Consider the following 25,178-nt stretch of genomic DNA (forward strand, 5'->3'; position numbering starts at 1 on the left):
ATTCAGACAAATTGCCGACCAGAATTTAGAAGACTATGCGTGATTGACCAGCCATTCACCAGGACAGGTGAACTTAATTAAAACTCTTAACAAATTATTAGAAATATTTTTAACTGTTACAATTTAAAGTAAAAAAATCTTTCTTTCACCCAAGCACAAGGAAGCAGATACCATCAATAACAGTGATGCATAAAATTCTGAACGAAGTTAATCACAGTATGTGCTATTTGGAAATCATTCTGGACTTTCTTTTATCTGTGCGATAGCTGCCACTGGAAGTTATCAGCCCCTTTACAGCATGTCATTCGCCTTGATATTATCAACTCCCAGATGAAGCCGACGCCCTTGGCCTGTCAGGGTCACATGTGGGTTTATGAAGGATTTGGATCAGGCAAAAAATTAATAGGTAACTAATATCCCATGAAGAACTATGCTCTTGATTTTTTTAAAGATTTTATTTGAGAGAGAGAATGAGAGAGAGAGAGAGAGAGAGCATGAGAGGGGGTTGGGTCAGAGGGAGAAGCAGACTCCCTGCCGAGCAGGGAGCCCGATGTGGGACTCGATCCCAGGACTCCAGGATCATGACCTGAGCCGAAGGCAGTTGCTTAACCAACTGAGCCACCCAGGCACCCTATGTTCTTGATTTTTTAATGAAATATTCCCAGATGGTTTTGCATTCAATGTGACTTACAGATGATGTAAATTATGTGATACTGAAATAGCCTTACTAACACTCTCTCAGATTGAGTTAAAAACAAAACCCAACTATGTGCTGCTTACTTGGGTTATACCTAGATTAAACTTGCCCAGAAGTACTAAAAATAAAGAATGAATAAAGCAGTTTTAGACAAATGTAACACACAAAAAAATTGAGACTATAATATTAATCAGGCAAAATAATATCCACCAGAAAGGGCATTAAATGGGCTAATTAATTAGTAGCTGGAAACCTCATTACATTGACTTAAATTGATTTTTATGAAAGAAAGAAAAATCCAGAGTTTTCCAGATGTGCCACAAACTCAGCAGTTCAACTCTGTCAAGATGAAGGTATGGCAGTTCCCTTGGCCTTTCCCTAATGTTTCCATAATGGCTATTTCAGTTCTTGGCATTCCATAGAGGAAAAAGAGAAGGGACACAGAGAAGGAGTACACCATTGAGAAAACAAACACATTTCCAAGAATCCTATAGCAGATTTAAGTCTCTTTGGCCCGACTGGGAGATGACGAGGGACAAAGGGAATGAAATTGGGCTTGAACTGGCTGACCAATGTTACCCGATGTGATGTGATAATAGCAGTCCAGACGGAAACCTGATGGCGCTGGATCCAGTCTCACTTCTACCACATAGTAGCTAAATGATTTGGGGAATGTTCCCAAAGCTTTCTCAGACTCTGTTTCCTGAATTGTGACAAGAGAATAATAAGATCCATCTTAGCTTTTTATGTAATTGACAAGAAGAGACACCCCCTAGCTCTACCACCACACACACACGTGTGTGCTATAAATTCTTAATTTACTTAGTCAGGCACACCTACACCTGATGAAACCAGATGGCTGCCCATAGGGAGAGGATGTGTGGCATGATGCTGACCTTTGACTCCCGAAGAGAGACCCAGATGCCAATGTCTCTCTTCCTTCTGGCAGAAAGGATCCTGCCAGAGTTGATCAAACAACCAATTGCTAAACCACCATCCTTTTATTCTTTGGACTTACATTACCATCCTAGAAGTAGACGCACTAAAAATCTCCATGTTTCTACTTAAGGAAATGTTAATAAATGCTGATAGTTCCTGGTTCCTGAGCCCACATACTATCCGTGAGGCCTCAGCTGCTTGTGGAGAGAATGCAGAATCTGCCTCTAGTATCCTTGGAAATTATCTACACTTCTCCCTTTCTTGCCTTATAGGATGTCTGTTACTGGTACTGCCAATGAGATTGTTTTGAGAATTAAATGAGAGAATGCACGGTAATATAAAAGAAAGCAAACTTCTGTCATGTTTGAATTAGAAATATATGTTTTTATTCCGATTCTTAAAATTGTGTTGCTTAGAAGAAAAGATTAGAGGGTTGTTTCCCTAGTGCCTCTCCATCAGTGGGGTGTCAGAGTACACAAAGTTTGGAAGAACAAAGAAATAAAGGAAAAAGGGGAAAGAGTATGTTAGCTGTATTAGTTACACTTTCTAATGTTAATGAACTATATACCTGTTTTTCTTAGAATATGTTCATAAAACATATGTGCTATTTCCTATCTCCTTCCTAAAATTTCAATTTTTGCAAGTGAGGTATACAAGTTCCAGGAGTTGATTCAATGCATGAGGTCGATAGGTTACTCAATTTTAAACGTAACCAAATATAATTTATCTCAAGAATGCAAGGATAGTTTAATATTGTAAAATGTACTACTTATAATAAAACTACCATGTGAGGAAAAATAGGTATAGGTTAAGTATACAGCAACCACATCCTTAAAACCATACAGTAAAATAATAAAAGATGTAATGGAAAACTAATTTTAATTATAATTAGCGACGAAAAACCTACAACTAGGAATAACTGTTAAACAAAAGTTAACCAAATAAATTTGAAGGTCTAACTGGCTTTATTAAGGGACTCCAGCATCGAGCAGCATGCCATCTGGCAAGTAGAGGGATGCTTTGAGGAGCTGTACAAAATGAAAGGATTTTATAGAAAGAGGGCAGGATGGTTAGCAGAAGAAAAGAAAGGGGCTCTTATACATATCACCTCCTCTTCCTTTGGGGAATGGAGAGGGCCTGTGTGATACTGTATCTCATTGGTACTGACCAGAAAATTCCCCACTGACTGGTTAAGACTGCATTTCTGGGGGAGGTTGAAACTGCAATTAGATTAGGTATTAAGCCTCAGTTTGGTGACGTGGACTCACGTAAGTGACTCCATTTTGGGCCCGTGGTTTTCTTTTTGACATAACCCTAAAATTAAATGTGAGATTTATTGTGCAGATATAAAACTTTACACACATACACCCAAGCATAAAGATATGAACAGAGAAATGTACCATGTTCTAAAACTGGAAGACAGAATTAACATTAATTCACCAAATTAATGTATAAACATAGTGTATTTCCCAGCAAAATCCCATGGGAATTTTTCTTTTCAGAGAGTGAGATAGAAACTAATAATAACTATTTATCTTTAAAATAAATAGGACTAACTGAAAATGTTTTGGGAGACTCAGCCCTGATTAAATTTCAAGTTAAAACCAGAGTCCCCAAAGGATTTTGTTTTTGTTTTTTTTGTGATGAGATAAATTATCAGATATTAAAACATACTTTAAAACAATGATAATTAAAACAGAGTAGTACATACACAGAGACACACGTGAGTAGAAGTAAATAGAACAAAAGGGAAAGTATAAGATATTTATAGATGATAAATTTGGCATTACAAATCAGAGAGGAAAATATAAATTATATTTTTCATAACTTTGTACAAGAGCCAATTAAAGAGTTAGGCATTTTTCCTACAAAGTAGAAAAAAATGGGTAATTAACTTTTGATGCAGAAAGACCTTCTCATATAAAAGCAATAGGAGAAATAGGAAATTATCAAATTCCTATATAATTAAAAACTTTTCTGCCTCAATAGAAACAAAATTTAAAAACAAGTAACAAACTTGGGATTTTTAACAGGTTTGAGAAAGGTTTAAGGTAAATAACATAGGGAATGTTTACAAATCAGTATTAGAAAAGTTCAAATCTGTAAAAATAAGTTTATAGGCCCCAATATCTTTGATGCAGCTGTGATTACATTTCAAATTAAAACCAGAGTCTCCAAAGCTTTTGATTTTTATTTTGTTCATTTCCCAAGAGATGATAAACTATTGACCCACATGGTTTTGAGAACCTAAAGCCCTGGATTAACCATTAGCCTCTTTTCACAGATAAGAAATGTTAGTGAATATTCACCTGTCAGTTCCTGTACAATCTAAATTAAATCTCTTACTTTGTTTCTTGTCACATTGAAGTTGATCCCATGGACATCTGTTTACTAAAGAAAGCAGAGTTTTTCCTGTAAGAGAGAAAAGCTTAATTCTTAGGATTGTTGACTTGAAACCTTGATCCTATTGAATGTTAGAGCAAACTACCTTTGTTAGAATGTTTATTTCAGAAAAATACTATGTATGATCACTTAAAGCTAGAAATGGTTTGTCATAGAAAGCATGCCAGTTGCCACACCTTGCCTCTTATTCATTTGGCTATGCCGTGGATAAATGAAGATTGTATGTAGCTAAGGCTCAAGGATGCTCCCTATATATGATTATTTTATTTCAGTGTGGTGACAGAATAATTGTTTAGTTCTCTGAGGACCTAGCTAGACCATGTCGTCTTCTTTTATAATACATCACTTTAAAGAGATCTACCTAGGTTATTCTAGCCATTGTAGGAACTGGGTCCTGTGCTTTAGTTGGTTTAGAGTGCTGTCCTAAGAAATGCTTAGATTCAAGAGTCTGGAATATCTTTCTCTCTATTCTAATTGGGTTTTCTTCTGCTTAATTTTCTCATTTTTATATTCTTGGGAGTGGATATGGCATAAATTCGTAATTTCAAAAATAAGATTTTTTTCTCTTTGCTCAATAACCTTTGCTTTGATAAGTGGTAAATTTGTGTATGCTTGTTTTTTCTTTATTTTGGGCTAGGAAAATTGTGTGGAGGAAATTCACCTTCATTAAAATCTCATGGTCCTCTAGTCATGCTGATTTTCACATACAATGTCAGTTGGGCCATGGAAGAATTTTCTTTGAGATATTCTTTTCATATTTCTGGTAAGCCTATTGCTTTCATATATGTTTATGTGTATGTTTTTGTTTTGCACTTTATTAGGAAGAATCTGTCATTAAACAGATTGAATTGTCTCTTTTGTCTGCTTTGGAGGAGAAGGAAAGGACAGTGTTTAAGGTATGACTTCTGTAATCTGTGGAGGCCTCAAGCTAAACCTCTATAAAGTAAAAGATTGATCAGATCTGTCATTTTTTCTTAAAGCACCAAAGAATTTTGTCTGTTTTTCTGGGTACTTGGATGATTATAACAATATAGGAGGAAACTTTTATCCCTAGCATAAAAGTTGCAAGTAGATTTTCTCTTTTGAAATTAATTTTCTTAAAGTACTAGTATATTCTTTTTCACTTGTTTGATGGACAGTTCATTTATATTGGTTGCAACCAGATTATCGAAAAATATGCTTTGCCCAACATTCCCGTGACTTGGGTGAAGACACTGATAGCATTATGAAAATTGAGAACTATTAATTTGCAATTTAGGTTTAATTCTGAACGTTTATTAGAATTGCTTTTGTCCTTAAGATTAATCAGTTTATACTCATTAAAAATGTTAATTGGAATACAATTGGAGAGGCATTTCTACTAAAAGTATTTAATTTAGTCTGGTAACAGTCTCTGCCCTAGTAGAGTTTATAATCTAGTGGGAGAGATAGTCAATAATCAAATAATCACATAGAAAAAATATAGAGTAAAAAAAACTATTGTTTTGAAGGAAAAATACAGTGTACAGTAAAAATATACAGTGGAGGGATCTTATTTAGTCTGGTAAAGGATGGCAATGGAATTGTAGGAAAACTTTAGTTTCTTTGTTTTCTTATCACAGAACTCCATGAGATTTATTTCTATTCCTCTTTTGCCCTTATTTTTTTCTTAGATCCATTCCCATAGGGCTGTCTTTGTTACCATTCCACAGGCATTGGTCTTACCAAAGTTACCAATGACTTCCCTGCCAAGTCCAGAACCAAGAGATCCGTCTCAGCCCTAACAGCATTTGGCACAGAAGAGCTCTCCTTCCTCCTAGAGTCTACTTGTCTTGGCCTCCAGGAAACCACTCTCCTTAGCTGTCCTCTTCACTGATCTCCTTCAGAGCCTCTTGGCTGGCTGCTCTTCATTTTTTCTACCACTAAAGGTAGAGGTGTCTCTGGACCCAGTCCTTGACTCTCATTTCTTCTTTACCTGTACTCACTCTTTAGTGACCTTACCCAATCCCTAGCTCTCACTACCATCGATACGCAAATAACTCCCAACTTCTTTTTTACTTTTGACCTCCAGCTCTGTATCACCAGTTGCCTCCCCCTCCACTTGGATATCTGATAGGCATCTCACACTTAATGCTGTTATCTCCAAAATCTGCAACTGTGCCTCGTAAATAGCTGGTGCACAATAACTGTTTGAATAAAGGAAATTACATTTCAGCTGGGGCAGATTAGGGAAAAGAGGGTAAGGAGGTAGCTCCTTATCCAGTGAATGGGTAAGAAATGGATCCATTTGCTTATGGGAATCCTGCTGGCTGAGAGCCAATGTATGAATAGGAGTCAACTCAGGAGACTGTTATTACACATATTCAATTTCTGTGTTCAGATAAACATAGAAAACCATTAGTGCAGCTATTTTACAATGATAGCAAAATTTATAGCCCATGTGTGTAGTTTTTTAAAGATCTGACTCCCATCATTAATATTTTTGAGATTACAAATTAAAATGTATCAACACGAATTGTTATATCTATGTGAATCAAAAATATAGAATCATTAAAATTTATGTGAAATATTGAGTAGTATGGAAAAATGGTCACAATAAATTAAATGGAGGAAAAAGGTTTTAATTGTGTAAAATGGCATACAAATTTTTTAAAAATGTATGCATAGCATAGGAAAAGACCTGGCTAGGTTTATGTTAAAATACGAATATTGGTTATTTACAGGCTGGGACTATTGGAGACTATTTTCTCTGAACTCTCTGTACTTTGAAATTCTTTTATAAGTTGCATATATCACTTTTATAATCAGAAGAATAAAGAAATAGAAAGTATTTAGTTGGATGTATTGACACTGAATATTCTCTTATTCTAGATTCCATGAGAGGAAAAAACAAAGTTAATGATCAAGGTAAGACTATGATGGAGGTAAGGAATCCAGCTGGCCTGACTTTGGTTATATGATATTATGAAAATAGAGTGGAGAATGCCCTGCTGCTAAACAGTAGGTAGTAAGAAGTGTACTCTGATTTCTGTTAAAAACATTCAGGTGTTTGTGGTCTGATTCTAGTCACTTTATGGTAAAATGTGTATTTGTATTAATTGCCTTAATGTCAAACTTTGCGGGTAGTGGAGACCTGGGCCCATTAGGGGATAGAGAGTGAGGAGGTAGCACCTTAATTACTGGGTGAGAAACACATTGGTTTTGTTAATGGAATCCTTGTAGCTACGTGAAGTCCATTTTTTTTTTTTTAATGTGAAGTCTATTCATTGCCATTCTTTCCATATACTTTTTGTCTTTTGGATTACATATATATTTTTTGTTTTCTTCTTCGTTGGACCATTGCATAGTGAAACTAAGGTGATAAGATTATTGATGAAGTAAATCAATTTTTGGATGACATTGCTTTCAGGTTGGATGATACCTAGGACTTTTGGTGTAGGCCCAAGTCTACTCTAAAATTGAATTCTTCAATTCTCTTTTTTGGTGTAGCCCCTTAGCTCTTGTGAATCTTAATGTCTATGTTTCAACTATCTGAGAGCTATCCAAATTTCCCTAACTGATAAATGTTTGCAATTTGAATTGTATGTGCCGTGAGGCTGAACTTGAGGAGCACATAATTTATTCAGAAATTCAGTCTAATGAGGACCCAGGTCTACTTCTCAACCTGCTTGCCCTGTTCTCTGCTCATATTTTAATGGTGTCGAAGTTCTCTTTTTCTGCACTGTACGGGAAATATTATTGGGGCATTTGCAAATTTGGGGAAATCCTAAAAGTCTTAGGACATATCTGTTGAAGATCAAAGTAATAGATCACTATCATCTGTGGACTGAAGATGATAAAATCTATTTCTCATGATCATGAACATTAAGATTGTATATTAATTAAATATAAGCAACAAACTACACTGAAATGTGGATGTGGGTGATTTAGCAGTTCACAGTTTGTAAAATGAAATCAAAGAACTTCAGTCTGTCTTCTTTAGGAGGGGTCAGTTTTTCAAAACAAAAGTCATTTAAATCCTGTGTCAGTATACATAAGGAACTATGGATATGAAGAAAGAGTGACAGATTAATAAAATTATACTACCATTTAGGTTGTAATGACATAGTTACAGACATTAAAACTAGATTCAGAAAGTAACTCACCTCCTGGATTATTGTGTTAAATAATTTTTTTCTTTTTTACTTCAAGGATGTCCAGTATTGGATTTGATTCCAGTTAGTTCTACTGAGATCACATCTCCCAATTATCCTAATATTTATCCCAACATGCTGAACTGCACTTGGACTTTTTATTCCAAGTCAGGAAATAAAATGAAGGCAGTGATTAAAGACTTTACAACAGAAGCATCTTGGAACTGTGAATGGGATTATTTCAGTATTTATGATGGACCAGATCAGCGGTCAAGATTACTTGGTAAACTGATCTTTCTTAACTGGCCTACATTACGTGGCATTTATATAAGCATTTATACAGTGCATGTATGTGGAAAATATGACCTACACTTGCCTTGGGAAACATATAATTTGTTATCAGTGATTTTTCATGAGATCCTTCATCAGAATCACAGGGCTTTATTGAGCACAATGGGATGAGTTTGAGCCCACACTCACTGGATCTTCACCTGTAATTCTAGCTCTTCCTGATTTTAGCCTGATTCCCATCTCATTTTGCCATTAGGGGGCACCCTAATTTTGTTTCTCTAAGGAAGTCCTATATTTTAAGAGGTTTCAATTTCTGAACTGCATTTTTAGGTAACTTTTTGAAAATTTGTTTACTCAAATTTCATCTTCACCGTAAAAGTGACCCTTTTTAGACCCAGGGTAAATTTAAGAGGAGAAAAAAGCCAATTAGTTTGAATAATCTTTAGAGATTTATTGGCCACATGGTGTCTATCACCCTTGACTGTCAGGCAATATCCTTTCTGAGACTGACTCATAGAAGAAAACCTTTCCAAAGATTTTTTAATCTAATACTGCATCACCTTCTTCACTCTCCAACGAGTTCTGCTCCTCAGGACGCCCTTACAATCCACCTTCTCCAAAGAGCTAGAGGAGAGTTTTGATACAATCTTTTTCCAGGACCTTGACCTCTCCTGTAATATTATAAGATATGTAACACCAATAAGTTCAGCAATTTGCTTTGAAATTCTAAGGGTACCTAACTTTTTCCCATCAGTGAATTTGGTTCCTGTCAAGGAATCTCAAGCAATTACTGTTGGGTAGGGGGACAGATGGAACATTTCAAGCTATTCTCCTTAAGATTAAGATGAGTATCAGAACCTGTAATCCTCTTGCCAGTGCCCTTTAGCCAAAGACGCCAGGATCACACCATGGGTTGTCTCAGTAAGAGGGGGTTAGAACGATTATAGGATTTGGGCTTTGGTTAGGTAATTTTGGAGAGGGTCTAAGGAAGTGGACTTGGCTCTAGACTGGTCGCTGTTAGGTAGTGGAGCAATTTTATGAATGGGATCTCAATCATAGGGAGGCCTGACTTGAATAAGGGTAAGACTGCATTTGGTAAAGAAGTGGCAAGCCCTTATTTTAAGAGAGGTCGAAGTTTGGTATTTTGGTGGTTGCACATGACCTTGTTTTGGTCTTACCTTATCATAGGTTCAAAGAGTCCTTTCTGATGTTGCTGTTCTGTGAGATTGTTTATGTCCAACAGGAGAACAACATAGTCTAGCTGTGAGTGCCAAACCTGTTTCTGAATGTCAGGGGCTACTTTCCTCTTTCTTACTCTTTAGTATGCTTCCATCTAGCAACATTGTTCAGAAGTGTCAAATGATTATAAATAAGACTAGTCATATTTTTATAATCAGCTTATATAAATCTCTGTAAGAAGGAAGCTAACATTAGTTTGATAGTTTATACAATTTTATATATATAATTTCATTTCAATGAAACATGCAATTTAAATAAGCATTTTTAAACCATGGAACATGGATTCCCGTTGCTAATCTCCCAGCTAGCAAAACAGGCTATCCCATATATGGAATCACATTATCCTTTCTTAATAAATTTTTTTATTCATGTAAGTAGAATTCATCAGTTTTTAACTAGTTTTTAATTATTTGTGTATGTGTAAATCAAGTGGTCCCTAACACCCAAATGGTTTCCATTGCAACGCTTTTACAATATTTTAATGAAAATAAATTCATGGTCTTCTTTCATTTGCCCCATGAATGTAAGACATCAGTAACCAGTAAACACTATATTAAATGTACAGTTTGAATTCATTCATTACCGAGCATGACCTAATGGGTTAGGCACACTGGAGACACAATGGTGAACAAGTCAGAAATGATCTCTGCCATCTTCTCTTGGAAAGGCAGACAATAAATAAGAAAATGATAATATTATATAATGATAAATAATCAAATAATTCCTCCTTGTCCAAAGTAATCTGAAGGAGGTAAGTTGCAGAGGAAGGGTACATTTCCTCAGTTCATTCAGGTGTCTGTTCCAATGTTTCATCTAAGGCCTGTATCACATGATGTAAACTGGTCTCCTCCATCTTTTCTTCTCGGCCTTTATCATGACCTGACAGAGTATGTATTTGTCTATAATCTGTCTCCCTCCAACGGAATGAAAATTTCCTGAGAGCAGGACTTGATCTCATATTCGTTGCTGTATCTCCAGCACATTGGTAGAGCACTTCCCGACACTTTGTTAATATTCGATGAAAAAATAGGTGAGAAAATGGCCTTGAATGTGGAAAAAGCTTGGTAAGTTGGAGTAGTGTCAGGGGTCAGAGTGATTGGAGACTGAGCAAGGACAGACTGGAGTGAGGTGAGACGGAGGCTTTCCCCCTGTGCAGCTCGGGCTGTGGTAATGAGTTTGAATTTTGTTCCAATCCACTGGGAGGCCGTAAAAGGTGTTTGACAAGGGAGTAATTTGAAAGATGCTCTAGCTGCTGTGTCAGGAGTGAGTTTTTGGGTGACAGGGTGAAGTCATGAGCTCTTGTGTTATTCTAGACCTGCACTGTCCAGTCCAGGTTGTTATTTAAATTTAAATTAGTTAAAATGAAATAAAAGGTGGTATTGGCCATATTTAAGTGCTCAATTGCTGCATGTGGTGAGTGACTCCTATAGTGGGCAGCCCTCTATATTCTATGGAACAGAATGTTCCATCCTTGCAGAATGTTCTGTTAGTACTGTTTTCAACAATAGACACTGCCTTAGAAGAGGATGGCACCAATGGAGTGCAAGTGAAGTGGACAGATCTGGAGAGAGAACTAATAGGGTTTCCGGGAAGATTGCGTATGGGATTAAATATGCAAACCAAAAAATATGCAAATCAGGGATGACTCTGGTGTGAGAGGTTAGCATCTACAGAGATGGGAAATACTGGAGGGAGAGAGAGATTTGTGGGGAGAGATCTGTTTGGGCCACATTAAATTCTTAAAGCTATGATACATCCAGGTTGAGTTGGCAGTAGGTAGCTACATGTTGAATTCTTGAGCTAGAGGAAAAGTTTGGGCTGGAGATAAAAATTTGAGGGTTATCAGCTGCATACAAATTTCTTCTAGTTATCCTCTCTTGGACATCATCGAGCTCCACTATCACTCTCATCAGTTTCAAACATGTTCTAGTCTTACCCATCATTTAAAACAAAATAGAACAAGAAATGTAGCGATTGCCCCATTTCTCTGCCTCCCTTTACAGCAAAATCTCTCATTTTCTTAGAAGCTGCTGGATTTAGAAAGTTTATGGGATTGACTAGAAGGTCATGGTGAGACCAAACAATTATAGTAGAGAAACACTAATGAGTTGGAGAGATAGGAGGTGGTGATTTAAAAAGCAGGACGTTTGCAATTGAAATTTCAGAGGTATCAAATGACACCATTTCAGAGCTCTCTTTGTAAAGAATTACAAGGAAAAGGAACCCGTCCCCTTGCATCACATTTAGTGTTGGCACTTCGTGGGCATGCGCTAGCTCAGTCTCACAGATCTTCAGTCACTGTCTAATCTGCTGGCTGTAGCTCTTGCCCTACTGGTTATTAAATACTAACCTTGGTCAAGCAACTGTTTTTTTTTTTTAATTTTTTATTGTTATGTTAATCACCATACATTACATCATTAATTTTTGATGTAGTGTTCCATGATTCATTGTTTGTGCATAACACCCAATGCTCCACGCAGAATGTGCCCTCTTTAATACCCATCACCAGGCTAACCCATCCCCCCACCCTCCTCCCCTCTAGAACCCTCAGTTTGTTTTTCAGAGTCCATCGTCTCTCATGGTTCGTCTCCCCCTCTGACTTACTCCCCTTTATTCTTCCCCTCCTGCTATCTTCTTCTTTTTCTTTTTTCTTAACATATGTTGCATTATTTGTTTCAGAGGTACAGATCTGTGATTCAACAGTCTTGCACAATTCACAGCGCTCACCATAGCACATACCCTACCCACTATCACCCAGCCACCCCATCCCTCCCACCCCCCACCACTCCAGCAACACTCAGTTTGTTTCCTGAGATTAAGAATTCCTCACATCAGTGAGGTCATATGACACATGTCTTTCTCTGATTGACTTATTTCACTCAGCATGACACCCTCCAGTTCCATCCACATCATTGCAAATGGCAAAAATCTCATTCCTTTTGATGGCTGCATAATATTCCATTGTGTATATATACCACATCTTCTTTATCCATTCATCTGTCGATGGACATCTTGGCTCTTTCCACAGTTTGGCTATTGTGGACATTGCTGCTATAAACATTGGGGTGCACGTACCCCTTCGGAAGCAACCGTTTTAAGGAACCCTGACACAAACATAGAGCACAATGACCAGGATGCTGAAGGGCGTGGGTGCTTGGAAGTGTTTACCTTGGAGAAGAGAAAAGACAGAAGGATCATAATTCTTCCTTTTAAGTATTTATGGAATTCTCAGAGACTCTCAGGCCAAATATGAAATTTGTTTTGCCTAATAATATCTAATAGTTATTGAATATTTACCATTATTCTGGCATAGTCCTAAGAATGTATAACTCTCTTAATTTTCTTAACTATCCTGTAGAGGTAGGTTACATTTATCCTCATTTTACTTATTTTTTTAAATTTTCTTAAAAGATTTTATTTATTTATTTGACAGAGAGAACACAAGCAGGGGGAGTGGCAGGCAGAGGGAGAGGGAGAGGCAGACTCTCCACTGAGCAGGGAGCCGGACGAACGCAGGGCTCAATCCCAGGACCCTGGGATCATGACCTGAGGCGAAGGCAGGCGCTTAACTGACTGAGCCACCCAGGCGCTCCTCTCATTTTAAATATAAAGAAACCAAGTCACAAAAAGATTGAGCAACTTGTTTCCAGGGACATAACTAATAAGTAGAGAAAGTGGGATTCAAACCCATGCGCTCTGATTCAAACGCTATACCAACCATGTGACAGTTGTTCCATTGATGCTTTTTGATTCAACATGAAGAACAGTCTAGCAACTAGAACTGTTCAAAAAGAGAAAATGCTCATAAGTTCCATGTCATATCTTCAACCCTATGTCCAGGGTTATTTTAGAACAAACTCAGTGTCAGATGAAAGATGGAACTAAATGATCTCTAAGATCCTATATTGGCACTATTCCCTTCTCATGCAGGCACACATTTTGTAAATGTGTTGTCTGTATTTCTAAGTTCTAAATAGAAATACTGTATTTGAGGGGCACCTGGGTGGCTTAGGTGGTTAAGCATCTGCCTTCGGCTCAGGTCATGATCCCAGGGTCCTGGGATTGAGTCCCGCATCGGGCTCCCTGCTCAGCAGGGGGCCTGCTTCTCCCCCTACTCATGTTCTCTCTCTCTCTCTCTGTATCTCTGTGTCTCTGAATGAATAAATAAAAAAATCTTTAAAAAAAAATACTGTATTTGACAGAACCAAGGATAAAACTATTTTCATACCATTAAGACCTTCCCTCCAGCTTAATATTGTATGATTATTTAATCAGCTGTGAAACTTCCTGGCCACTTAATTATCCACTTACATTTTATATCTGTTCACAGGATATCATAAGATACTTTATTAAGTGCTTCATTGCAATCAAGATTCATTAAGTTTATCTCCTTCCCCCAGCCACCATCTAATTAGCTCTTTCAACAAAAATTAATTAGGTTACTTGAATGTGACATGTTAAGGATCCCATGTTGGCTTCTTGTGACCATTGATTCTTTCTCCAAGTGTTCAAAAACTGTCCAGTAATTTGCTGAAGTTTCTTTTTTATGTAACACACACTTATAATAATTTACAAGTACCAATTTATAAAATCCCATTTGAACATAATTTTTATCTCCATTATACAGATGAGAAAATTGAGGCAGAGAGTGAGACAGATTAAACGAATTGCCCAGGGCCACATAGTAAATTGCAGAGCTGGTGGAAAGCCGCAGTTTGGCTATAGAATCTGATAGAATCTGTGCCTGTAAGCATGAAGTATGCTCTTTCCCTGACGTACAACCCTGGAAATCCTCTAAGTAGAGGATTTTTGTTTTCTCTTTGTTTTCTCTTTGTTTTCTCTGACTTCTACCCATCTTCTCTCACCCCCAAATCTTTTTTAAGAATTTTCTAAGCAGTAACCTATTCCCATTTACATTATTTTAAAACTTCTGGCGTGTTTGTTGACTCTATCCAGAGTCCTTTGCCTTGACATGGTGTATCCCAGTTCCCCGTCATATCCAGTTCACCAGATTCTGCAAAGATAAGAAGGATGTAGAGGTTCACTCTTCCCCTGTTCCCTATCTTTCTGTGTCAGATTGTTGAGATGACATTATCGTTAAGACAAATCAATAATGTATCACTGTTTTGAGAGAACTGAAATTACAGCATGTATAGGTAAATTACAGCAGATATCCTATCACTATCAGGACCACCTTTGAACAACTTGTATTTCTGGATTAGGAAAGGATCGTCATTAGTCTGCATTTGGGCACCCTGTGTGTCTTAGCCAGTTTGGGCCACTATACCAAACATACTAGACACGGGTGGCTTAAACAACAAGCATTTATTTCTCATGGTTCTGGAGCCTTGGAAGTGCAAGATTTGGTGTCTGGTAAGAGCTCACTTCTGATTCATAGTTGTCTTTTCTGCTCTGTCCTCACATGGCAAAAAAGGAGTGAGAGAGTTCTCTGGGTCTCCTTTATAAGGGCACTAGTTCTTGGGTGCCTGGGTGGCTCAGTCAGGTAAGCGTCTGTCTTCGGCTCAGGTCATGATCCCAGGGTCCTGGGATAGAGTCCCACATCGGGCTCCCTGCTTGGTGGGAAGTCTGCTTCTTTCTCTCCCTCTCCCTGCTGCTCCCCCTGCTTGTGTGTGCTCTCTTTCTGTCAAATAAATAAATAAAATCTTAAAAAAAAAAAAAAAACTGAGGGCACTAGTTCCATTCGTGAAGTCTCCACCCTTGTGACCTAATCATTTCCCAAAGGCTCTTCCTCCTAATACCATCACATTTGGGATTGAGTAGGATTTCAACCTATGAAATTGTGGGCGGGGTGGGGGTGGGGCACAAACATTCAGAACACTGTCCTATTTTGTTTCTCTGTCCATTTGCCTTCACCAACTTTCTCATCCTTATGATCACAGATTGCCATAGAGTTGTATGTCATTTCATAGCAAATGCTAGCCCACGCTTTTCCCTTTAATCATTCAAAATCTGTACCCTTCCATGGTTGCAGTCACATCATGGATGCCATTCCACAAATCTTGATTTTACATTATTGATAATCATTCCTTTGCCAATATTAACAGTTTGGAATTTAATGTCCCCTCCTAGCCCTCTTTTATCTACGTTACTGCACAGGAGAAATATTTTAATTACTATGTATATCTCACATTGCAGCTCATTTATGTGGTTCCAAGAAAGAATTTGTCTTGATATCCAGGGGTGCTTACCTGACCGCGAATTTTGAGACTGATAAGTCTGTGGGAGAAAGAGGTTTTAAATTTATTTTGGAAGATATAGTTCAGAAGCATTTACAAAAAAGTAATATGGGAACCCAACTGCCTATCAGTGGTAAGTATTTTAAAATATTTATTAAAGCAGATATCATACATGTCAAAGTAGAACCTGTGGAACACTGGTTTGAGAGTCCCTGGTAGTTACCCTGCTTTAATTCTCAAAACTTCATTTCAGAACATTCTTTAAGGCACAAGACCTTGGAGGTTATTTTATTTTTATTTTTTTAAGATTTTATTTATTTGAGAGAGGAGCAAGAGAGAGAATGAGCCGGAGGGAGAGGCAGAGGGAGAGGAAGAAGCAGGCTCCCCGCTAAGCAGGGAGCCTGATACGGGGCTTGATCCCAAGACTCTGAGATCATGACCTGAGCTGAAGGAAGATGCTTAATCGACTGAGCCATCCAGGCTCCCCTGGTTTGGATATTCTAAATTTCTTCTAAGGTGGTTATTTACTGCCAGCTACATTTTTGTTTGCTACATGTAGCTCTAGAGCTGTGCCTTTCTTGCTTGATGTTGAGATTTTTTTTTTTTGTCATGAGAATCATAATTTATCTTTTTTTTTTTGTCATGAGAATCATAATTTACCCTACATTTCTTGGACATCTGCCTCTCACTATTTATTACTGCTCTCAGGCACATTCATAGAAGGCACCCCATCTTGGTAGTTTAGATGGACCATTTGAGGTAATAGTTAATTGGGGTGTGTGCATGTGTCTGTGTGTATGTGTGTGTGTGTGTGTGTTATTTTACTTAAGAAATAACGATAAACATAAAAGGCCCCTGCTATTTTTTAAAAAATCTAGTGGGGACATTGAGGCTGAAACAAACGTAGAGTTCAGTGTGTTTCCATGTCTCTGTTAGCATCTCTTTTTTATTAAATAACAACTCCCAAATCCCCAAAAAGACACTCCCCCCAAAAAAGAATATTTTAGCTGAACACATACTAACTACTCTGCATAAAACAGGAACACATGTAATGACTTTTCTATTTATTGAATCTACTTTTAAGCCAGAACTTCATTAGTTGTGTTTAAGGGTAAAAAAACAAATAAATCTGTTATTAGGAGATTCTCTTGATTGGAGTGTAATTCTAGGAAGAATTCTAATAACATCCAATACAAAGTTCTTTTTGATGTCACTTTGTCTTTTGTAAGATGGGGGAATGAATGAGTTCTAGAAGAGTCCTTGATGTGAGCCATAGACTAATGAACCACATCATCATATAGGTGTGATTTTTTTTAATTGGGTAAGGAGTGCTCAACTACTGACCCTTCTTCTGTCTCAATTGCTCCTTTTTTAAAAAAGATATATTTATTTATTTTTTAGAGCACATGAGCAGGGCTAGGGACAGAGGGAGAGGGAGAGGGAGAATCCTCAAGCAGACTCCTGCTGAGCATGGAGCCTGTTACAAGGCTCGATCCCAGGACCCTGAGATCATGACCTGAGGTGAAATCAAGAGTCAGATGCTTAACCGACTGCGCCACCCAGGCGCCCCTGTCTCCATTGCTCTTATCTTTCCATCTCTGCATCTCTAAACTGACCCTTCATTTGTATGGTAAAAATATTTAGGCTGCTTCATTTCCTCTTTTAAGCATTTGTTGTTTTTTTTAGAGGTAAGCTGAAAAAAATAAATTGAATACTAATAAAATATTGCTGTTAGTATTCAATTTATTTTTTTGCATGTGTACGAACAGCCCACAGGTCTAAGAGTTACCACATACACAGATTAAAATGCAGTAAAAACATGCAGTAAGGCAGTAAACCTTAAAGTATAAAACATGTTGAATAGATAACTTTGTGGGGTTTTTTATTTCTATGATCTAGGATAGTCTTAATTTTGAAGAGTTCACATATTTTTTTGACTTTTATATACAAAAGGAGGAGGGAATCCATGTTTTACACATATCTGAAGAGAAGGTAGAAATGAATTTTGATACAAGTATTGAATAAACAAATCCCCCCTGCTAGAAACTTTGTTTTAAATAGATTTCTGGTGTAAAAAATCTCAAGCAAAGCATTTAAAAAATGAGCATATCTTATAATTCCCAAATTATAAGCTTTGAGGAAGCTTATTTAATTTTCTTCATATTTCAGGATATACTTGAATAAGTCTCTTGTTTTTAATTCCCTGGTGCAGTTCTTTCTAAATCTGAGAATGAAGTAAACACATTACTAGAAATTTTCCTTATGTTTTTCCTTTCTGTATAAATTGTACTTGGAATACATGTAGTATAAAGTCTTTTGACATGTCTACTGGGATCACACAAATAATGCCAAAGAAAGAACAATGTCCAGTAATTTCATGATTAAGTGCAATATTTTAAAAATCAATTTCTGTTCTGAAATTGATTACCCAATCAATTTCATGATTAAGTGCAATATTTTAAAAATCAATTTCTGTTCTGATTTGTCTAAAGAGGTATGTATTAATGCTTCAGGTAACTTTATTGATTTTTGTTCATTTTAAAAGCAGTGGAAGAAAAGAGAAATCTCCTCTGTGGCTAAGAATCATAGTTTTGAAACTACAAAAGAAATAAATCCCTCCATTCTGAGATTTTAATAGACTTTGATAAGTATTTCTAATGTTTTGTTGTTACTTTTCTGAGATAACCGTAGAAAGCAATACTGGAAAACAGCCAACCCAAGACACATGTGGAATTCCAGTTGTTGACCCATTTCTAATGCAAGGGTCTGAGAGAAACACACAGGTGTTGCCCGCTGAGCTTGGGGAGCCCCGGATAGTGGGTGTCCATGCGGCACCTACCAAGTCGTGGCCCTGGCTCGTCAGCCTGCAGCACCAAGGCCAACATTTCTGTGGAGGTGCTTTAATTGCAAAGCAGTGGGTCCTGACAGAGGCACTCTGTAACTTTAGGTGTGTGCCCGTGCGGTGCCGGGGCGGGGAGGGGGGGTGCCCGAGGTGGGTGTACTCCTGCTCTCCCTGCAGCACAGGAAACATTAAGCTCCCACCGATACAGTCCCTACCTCGCAGATGAATGGATGTGCTCAGACCATGACACGTCGTGCTTCTCTAACAGTTACTACTGATAACTTTTAATTTTAAAAGGTTAAAATTAACTTTTCAGTGTAATTTACTTAATATAAGTAACAATAGTCCCCTGTTTCCTTATCTATAAAATGGAGGTAATATCTTAACATGTTTGCATCAGTGTCTTAACCCCTTACATAGAGCACAGGAGTTGCTCAAATGTGAATTCCTGTCCTTCTTGCTCTACTCTACTGACTACTGATCATCCTACCCACTCTCAAAATAAATATCCACTTTCAAAGAATTTTACAGAATGTCCTTTAAAAGAAACACTTAAACAAATTGTATCTGAATCTTGGTCTCAATGTGATACGGAGATATCTGAAAACTCCTTCCTCAGAGAAGTCTTAGGCTGGTGTTTTTAATATCCGATTCCCAGAAGTAGTGATGGCCCATAGTTAAATGAGTAGATAGAGTGTTTCAGGGCTGCTAAAGTAGGCTTTCTAATAAAAGTATCTGCTCCAATAACTTGGTGGGCAGGAACCTTCAAGGAATCAAAAACTCCTTTTCTCTACCATTCCCCAACTCCTTTGATATAGAGAAATCACAAGAAGTTCTCCTTATTAAGGCAGTTTTCAGACTTTCATGTGCTCAAAATTACCTGGAGAATTTGCTGTGAAATCTTAGAATCTTAATTCTGAATTTTTTTTTTTTAAAGATTTTATTTATTTCAGAGAGAGAGAATGAGAGACAGAAAGCACGAGGGGGAAGGGGGTCAGAGGGAGAAGCAGACTCCCCGCCGAGCAGGGAGCCCGATGTGGGACTCGATCCCGGGACTCCAGGATCATGACCTGAGCTGAAGGCAGTCGCTTAACCAACTGAGCCACCCAGGCGCCCTTAATTCTGAATTTTGACTTAATGAGTTATGTCTAGGATTCTGCATTTTTAATGCACTGCCAGATTTAATGCATGTAGTTCCTAGACATTTTTTTGAGAAACACTGTATTAGGGAGTAGAGTAACTGTAACTTTCAGAATAGGTTTCAGTGACTATTATATAAGTATGTCATATAATGTGTAATAGTATGATTGTAATAATACATAGAATCATTACCCTGAGGCATCATGAATCTTGTTAAGAAACACTAAATCATTTTTTGTTTGATGTTATGAAGGCAAGAAAGTAGATACCTTCATTTTTCTCAAGGATCAAATTAATAAGAAACCTCCATTTTCTAGGAATTCAAGATAACACAGATTTTAATGTAGATGGGAGATGTTAGAGAATGTACTTTTAGTAATTTTGAAAAAGTATGACCTCATTAAAAGTGGTATATATCTCCCCCATTCCTTTTTCCTATGACAAGTACTATCACAGATGGCCTGGTAATAGGAAGAAGTTCCCTCTCAAACACGGGAAATAGTGATTTGATACCAGTGAAAGCTGTATACACTCACCCTGGCTTCACAGAGTTCCCTTCTACTGATGACCTATCCTTGCTGCAGCTGGAGAAACCTGTCCAACTAGGTCAGTGTGGATAACTCTGCTCCATATTTGCAACCTTTGCCATGTGGTTTTTATCTTCCATCTTGCTTAGAAGTGCTGTGTGTACTTTTGAAAGTCACAATTTCAAAACTTTCTGATATTCTAAGCTACCTTCCCTCAAAGCTGAAGCACCTGCCCAAACATTTTACTTTTTTATGTCTTTAATTGGTGCAGGTCTAGAGAAGATTTCAAAGAAATATGGTTTAATCTTGTCCTATTTATTCTGAGACTTGCTGTTAGGTGAGGTTTACCCAAATACTTAAAACAGCAGTTTGACCCATCAGATGTTCAATTGTCTGTACGTTTATGGCTTAGTAAAATCTTGTTCTTTTTTGATGTTTATTTAAACTGCAGCTGATGTGAACACATGGTGAGGAATTGTAGCCACGTGATCTGGGCTGGTTATATAACTTCTCTGAGCCTCAGCTTGGTCATTTGTAGGAAGGGAAAAACAGTAACCCTCCTAGCTACTTAGCAGGGGTGCACTTTCAATGAGAAAGTAAATGGGTTGGGGAGTGGAGCTAAGATCTGTGGACAGTGCCCACTTTCACACTCACGCCTGTCCATGGATTCCTAGGGCTCTGGGACAGTGTCCCTGCTTTCTTCCAACTCTCTCCTGTGTTTCTGTCTTCTTCAGCTGTGCTCCTGCCAATAACCTCACTTCCCTTTTTAATGTCTTTTCAGTGGATCCATCCTGCAAACTCCAGTCCTGGTTCAGCCCACAATTTGCTTTCTGGGCTTTTGTAAGTGAGTCAGTGAGAGCATCTAGAACAGGGCTGCTTTACCTTGGCTATGCATTATAATCCCCTGGGTTGCTTAAAAAAACAAAACTGTAGACCAGGATGCAATTTGGACCAATTAATCACAGTCTCAGAAGTGGACACCTGGCATCAGTGTTTTTTCCCTTTATTTTGCTTATTAAATTATTTTAAACTTTTTTTATGTTGAGATAATCATAGATATCCAAGCAGTTGTAGGAAATACAGATACACCAATATACTTTCTCCCCTTTTTTTCACCAATGGAAACATTTTGCAGGGTATTGACACTGATACAGTGGAGATACAGGACACTTCTATCACCACAAGTGATACTCTTGCCCTTTTATAGCAATACTCCTTTCCTCCTCCCCACCAGATCTCTGGCAACCAGGAATCTGTTCTCTGTTTCTGTAATTCTGTCATTTCAAGAATGTTATATAAATGGAATTACACAGTCTTGTAGACATTGGGGATTAACTTTTTTCACTCAGCATAATGCCCTGGAGATTTATTCATATTGTTCTATATATATCAATAGTTCATTCCTTTTCACTGCTGAGTAGGGTTCCATGATATGGATGTTTAGCCATTCATAAATGAAGAACATCTGGGTTGTTTCCAGCTTTTGGATATTCCAGATAAAGCTCCCCTGAGCATTTGTGTATAGGTTGTTTTTTTTTTAATTTTATTTATTCATGAGAGACAGAGAGAGGTAGAGGCAGAGGGAGAAGCAGGCTCCTCAACCCCAGGACCCTGTGATCATGATCTGAGCCAAAGGCAGACGCTTAACTGACTGAGCCGCTCAGGTGCCCTGTGTATAGGTTTTGTGTAAATAAAATTGAACAGTTTTCATTTCTGTGGGATAAATGCCCAAGAGTGTAATTGCCAGGTCGTAGAGTAGGTGCGTTTCAGTTTTATACGAAATTCCCTAACTGTTTTTCTGGAGTCATAGTACCATTGTATATTCCACCAGAGTTGTAGGAGTGATTTGGTTTCTCTGCATCTTCATGAGCATTTGCTTTTGTCACTATTTTTTTTTTAAGGCGTTTTGATAGGTATATAGTGATACCCTATTGCAATTTTAATTTGTATCTCCTTAATGGCTAATAATACTGAATATATATTAATGTGCCTATTTGCCATTTTTAAAAACCCCTTTAGTGAAATGTCTCTTTATAGATTTGTCAGTTTTCTAATTGGATGGTTTCTCATATTGTGGTGCTGAAGAATTCTTTATATATTCTAGATACTACTGCTTTGTCAGATATGTGGTTAGCAAATATTTTCTTCCAGTCTGTAGATCATCTCCCAGTCTGTAGACCCTTCTACAGGGTCTTCCACAAAGCAAAGATTTTAATTTTGATGAAGTCCAATTTCTCCATTTTCCTTTTTATGGATTTTGCTTCAGGCGTCAAGTCTCAGAACTCTTTGCCTAGCCTTAGATGCTGAAAATTTTTTCCTGTTTCTCTAAAAGTTTTCTATTTTACATTTAACTTCATGATCCATTTTTAATTTTTGTATAAGGTTTAAGGTTTTGGTCAAGGTTCTTTTTCCTCTCCCAGGATGTCCAGTTGTGCCAGCAACATCTGTTGAAAAGGCTGTCTTTCATTCATTGAGTTGCTTTTGTGCCTTTGTGAAAAATCAGCTGAGCATATTTGTATGGGTCTATTTCTGGGATCTCTCTTCTGTCAATCTATGCCTTTTCCCCTTCTCCAGTACCACACTGTCTTGATTACTGTAGCTCTTAATAGGGTTTATATTAAAAAGTGATTCCTCTCAACTTATTCTTTTTCAAGATTGCTTTAGCAGTTCTAAGCCCTGTACCTTTTCATGTAAATGTTAAAATAATATGTCTACAACACTTCCTGTGATTTTAATAGGAATTACATTAAGCCTATAGATCACTTGAGGGAGAACTGACTTTACTATGTTGAGTCTTTCAAATCACGAACACAATATATTTCTCTACTTATTTAGGTCTTGTTTGATTTTTTTTTAAAGATTTTATTTATTTATTTGAGAGAGAGAGAATGACAGATAGAAGGCACGAGAGGGAAGAGGGTCAGAAGGAGAAGCAGATTCCCCGCTGAGCAGGAAGCCTGATGTGGGACTCAATCCCGGGACTCCAGGATCATGACCTGAGCCGAAGGCAGTTGCTTAACCAACTGAGCCACCCAGGCACCTGGTCTTGTTTGATTTCTTTCACCAGAATATTGCCATTTTTAGTGCACAGATCCTGTATATGTTTTGCTAAGTATATACATATCTAAGCATTGCATTTTCTTCACAGTGATTATAGTGTTGTTTTTAATTTTAAATTCTACATGAAATGTGATTGATTTCTGTATGTTGATCTTGTATCCTGGATTTTGCTGAATCTAGACCAGTATTTTATAAACTACCCCTGGAAATTTCAATGTGCAACCAAAATTGAGAACCACTGTTCTAGAAAAAGACCATTGGTGAGGTTTGGGTGCCCTTAAAAACTTGCGGTTTCCAACTTCAGTACCATTCTGCAATCCTTGTGCGCATGTTTCTTCTTTCCAGTGGCCACAATAGTCATTACAAACATTCCCTTTTTTCAGCCCTTCTGAATTTACCCTTTATCCTGCCCCCCCCTTTTTTCTGGTCTCCAAGGATCTTGCTTTCCACTCAGCACCACCTGATGTCAACACTAACATGAACCTTTCTATTCCTCTTTCCCTAAATATTGAGTTAGCTTACCTAATCTGTACCCATTCATTTCTATTCAGTGGTCAGAGTGAGAAGTATCCTTTTTCCCATTAGAAACAATACAATTTCTACCTATGATTTTCATCCTCACCACCTCACCATGGCCATCACGTGAACATTTGGCCTATTTCTTTCCTGTCTTTTTATACTACTCTATGTATACTTAAATAATTGTAATATACCTATTATGAGTTTTATCCTGATTTTTTCACTTATCAGCATTGTTTCATATTATTAAAATTTCCTTTAAAATGTAATTGTAATGGCTACGTAGTAGCCTTTCCACAATTCTTATAAAAAGGTTCTTTTTTTTTTAATTTAAATAATGCTGGATTAACTATCCTTATGCATATGTTTTTCCAGGTCTAGGATTGCCTTAAAATAAATTTCCCAGAAGTAGAATTGTTAGGTTTAGGGCATAACTATTTTCAAGATTCCTGACAGACATCTAGATTATAAACACAGCTGGGAAGAGTGCAAGTCGATACATCCTTTTTTTTTTTTTGTCCAAAATGAGGCAATTTGGCAATTTCTGTTAATTTTTTTGCCTCCTGCTCCAGCAATCCTATTTTCTACAAATACGGGCACTAATGCATGGATTGATGGTCTAGGATACTTGATGCCACTCTTAAGGGGAAACAAAATTAAATAGTCTAAATGTTTGCCAGGGGGATTTAACAAATTGTAGTACATTCATTATCTAAATACTGTGTGCTATTAAAAAAATGATCCGGGAGGTCTATATGCAAGGATAGAAATGATATGATCATAATCTAGTAAATGAAAAAAAAAAACACCAGAATAAGAAAAACAGCTGATTAAAAAAAATGTTGGTAGAGGGAAAATACTTTAGCTCAAGGAAATTTGGCAGGAAATGATATATAGCAATGATTATCTGTGAAGGTAGCACAACAAGATTTGGAATCAGTTGGAATGTGTGTAGAGAGGAGAGTAGGAAAATAACAAAAAGTTACAGAGCTTTGTGTGATTTTATTAAGAGACAGCAGTAAAAAAATAAAGAACAAATCATTGAAATAAATGGTCTAGGACAGGAGATACGTTGAAACATGTTAAGTGTGTAAAAGTCTGGATAAAACTGAAGTCAAACAGCATGAGAAAGCAAATACAGGAGCACTGCATTCAGAGAGAGAGAGAGAGAGTGTATGTGTGTGTGTGTAGTGTATATACACAGAGACATAC

General features: G+C 37.4%; 1 protein-coding gene across 1 annotated transcript in view; it reads left to right on the forward strand.

The window, feature by feature from the left end:
* LOC113922154 (ovochymase-1-like) overlaps positions 1-7,319 on the forward strand; it is a 49,218-nt gene extending 41,899 nt beyond the window's left edge. The window contains 3 exon segments of the mRNA XM_035729278.1: positions 267-406; positions 4,861-4,935; positions 6,890-7,319. Of these exon segments, the coding sequence (XP_035585171.1) occupies positions 267-406; positions 4,861-4,877 (157 nt within the window). The 3' untranslated portion in view covers positions 4,878-4,935; positions 6,890-7,319.
* The last annotated feature ends 17,859 nt before the right edge of the window (positions 7,320-25,178 follow it).

Source organism: Zalophus californianus, chromosome 9, assembly GCF_009762305.2.
Source record: "Zalophus californianus isolate mZalCal1 chromosome 9, mZalCal1.pri.v2, whole genome shotgun sequence".
Lineage (NCBI taxonomy): Eukaryota > Metazoa > Chordata > Mammalia > Carnivora > Otariidae > Zalophus > Zalophus californianus.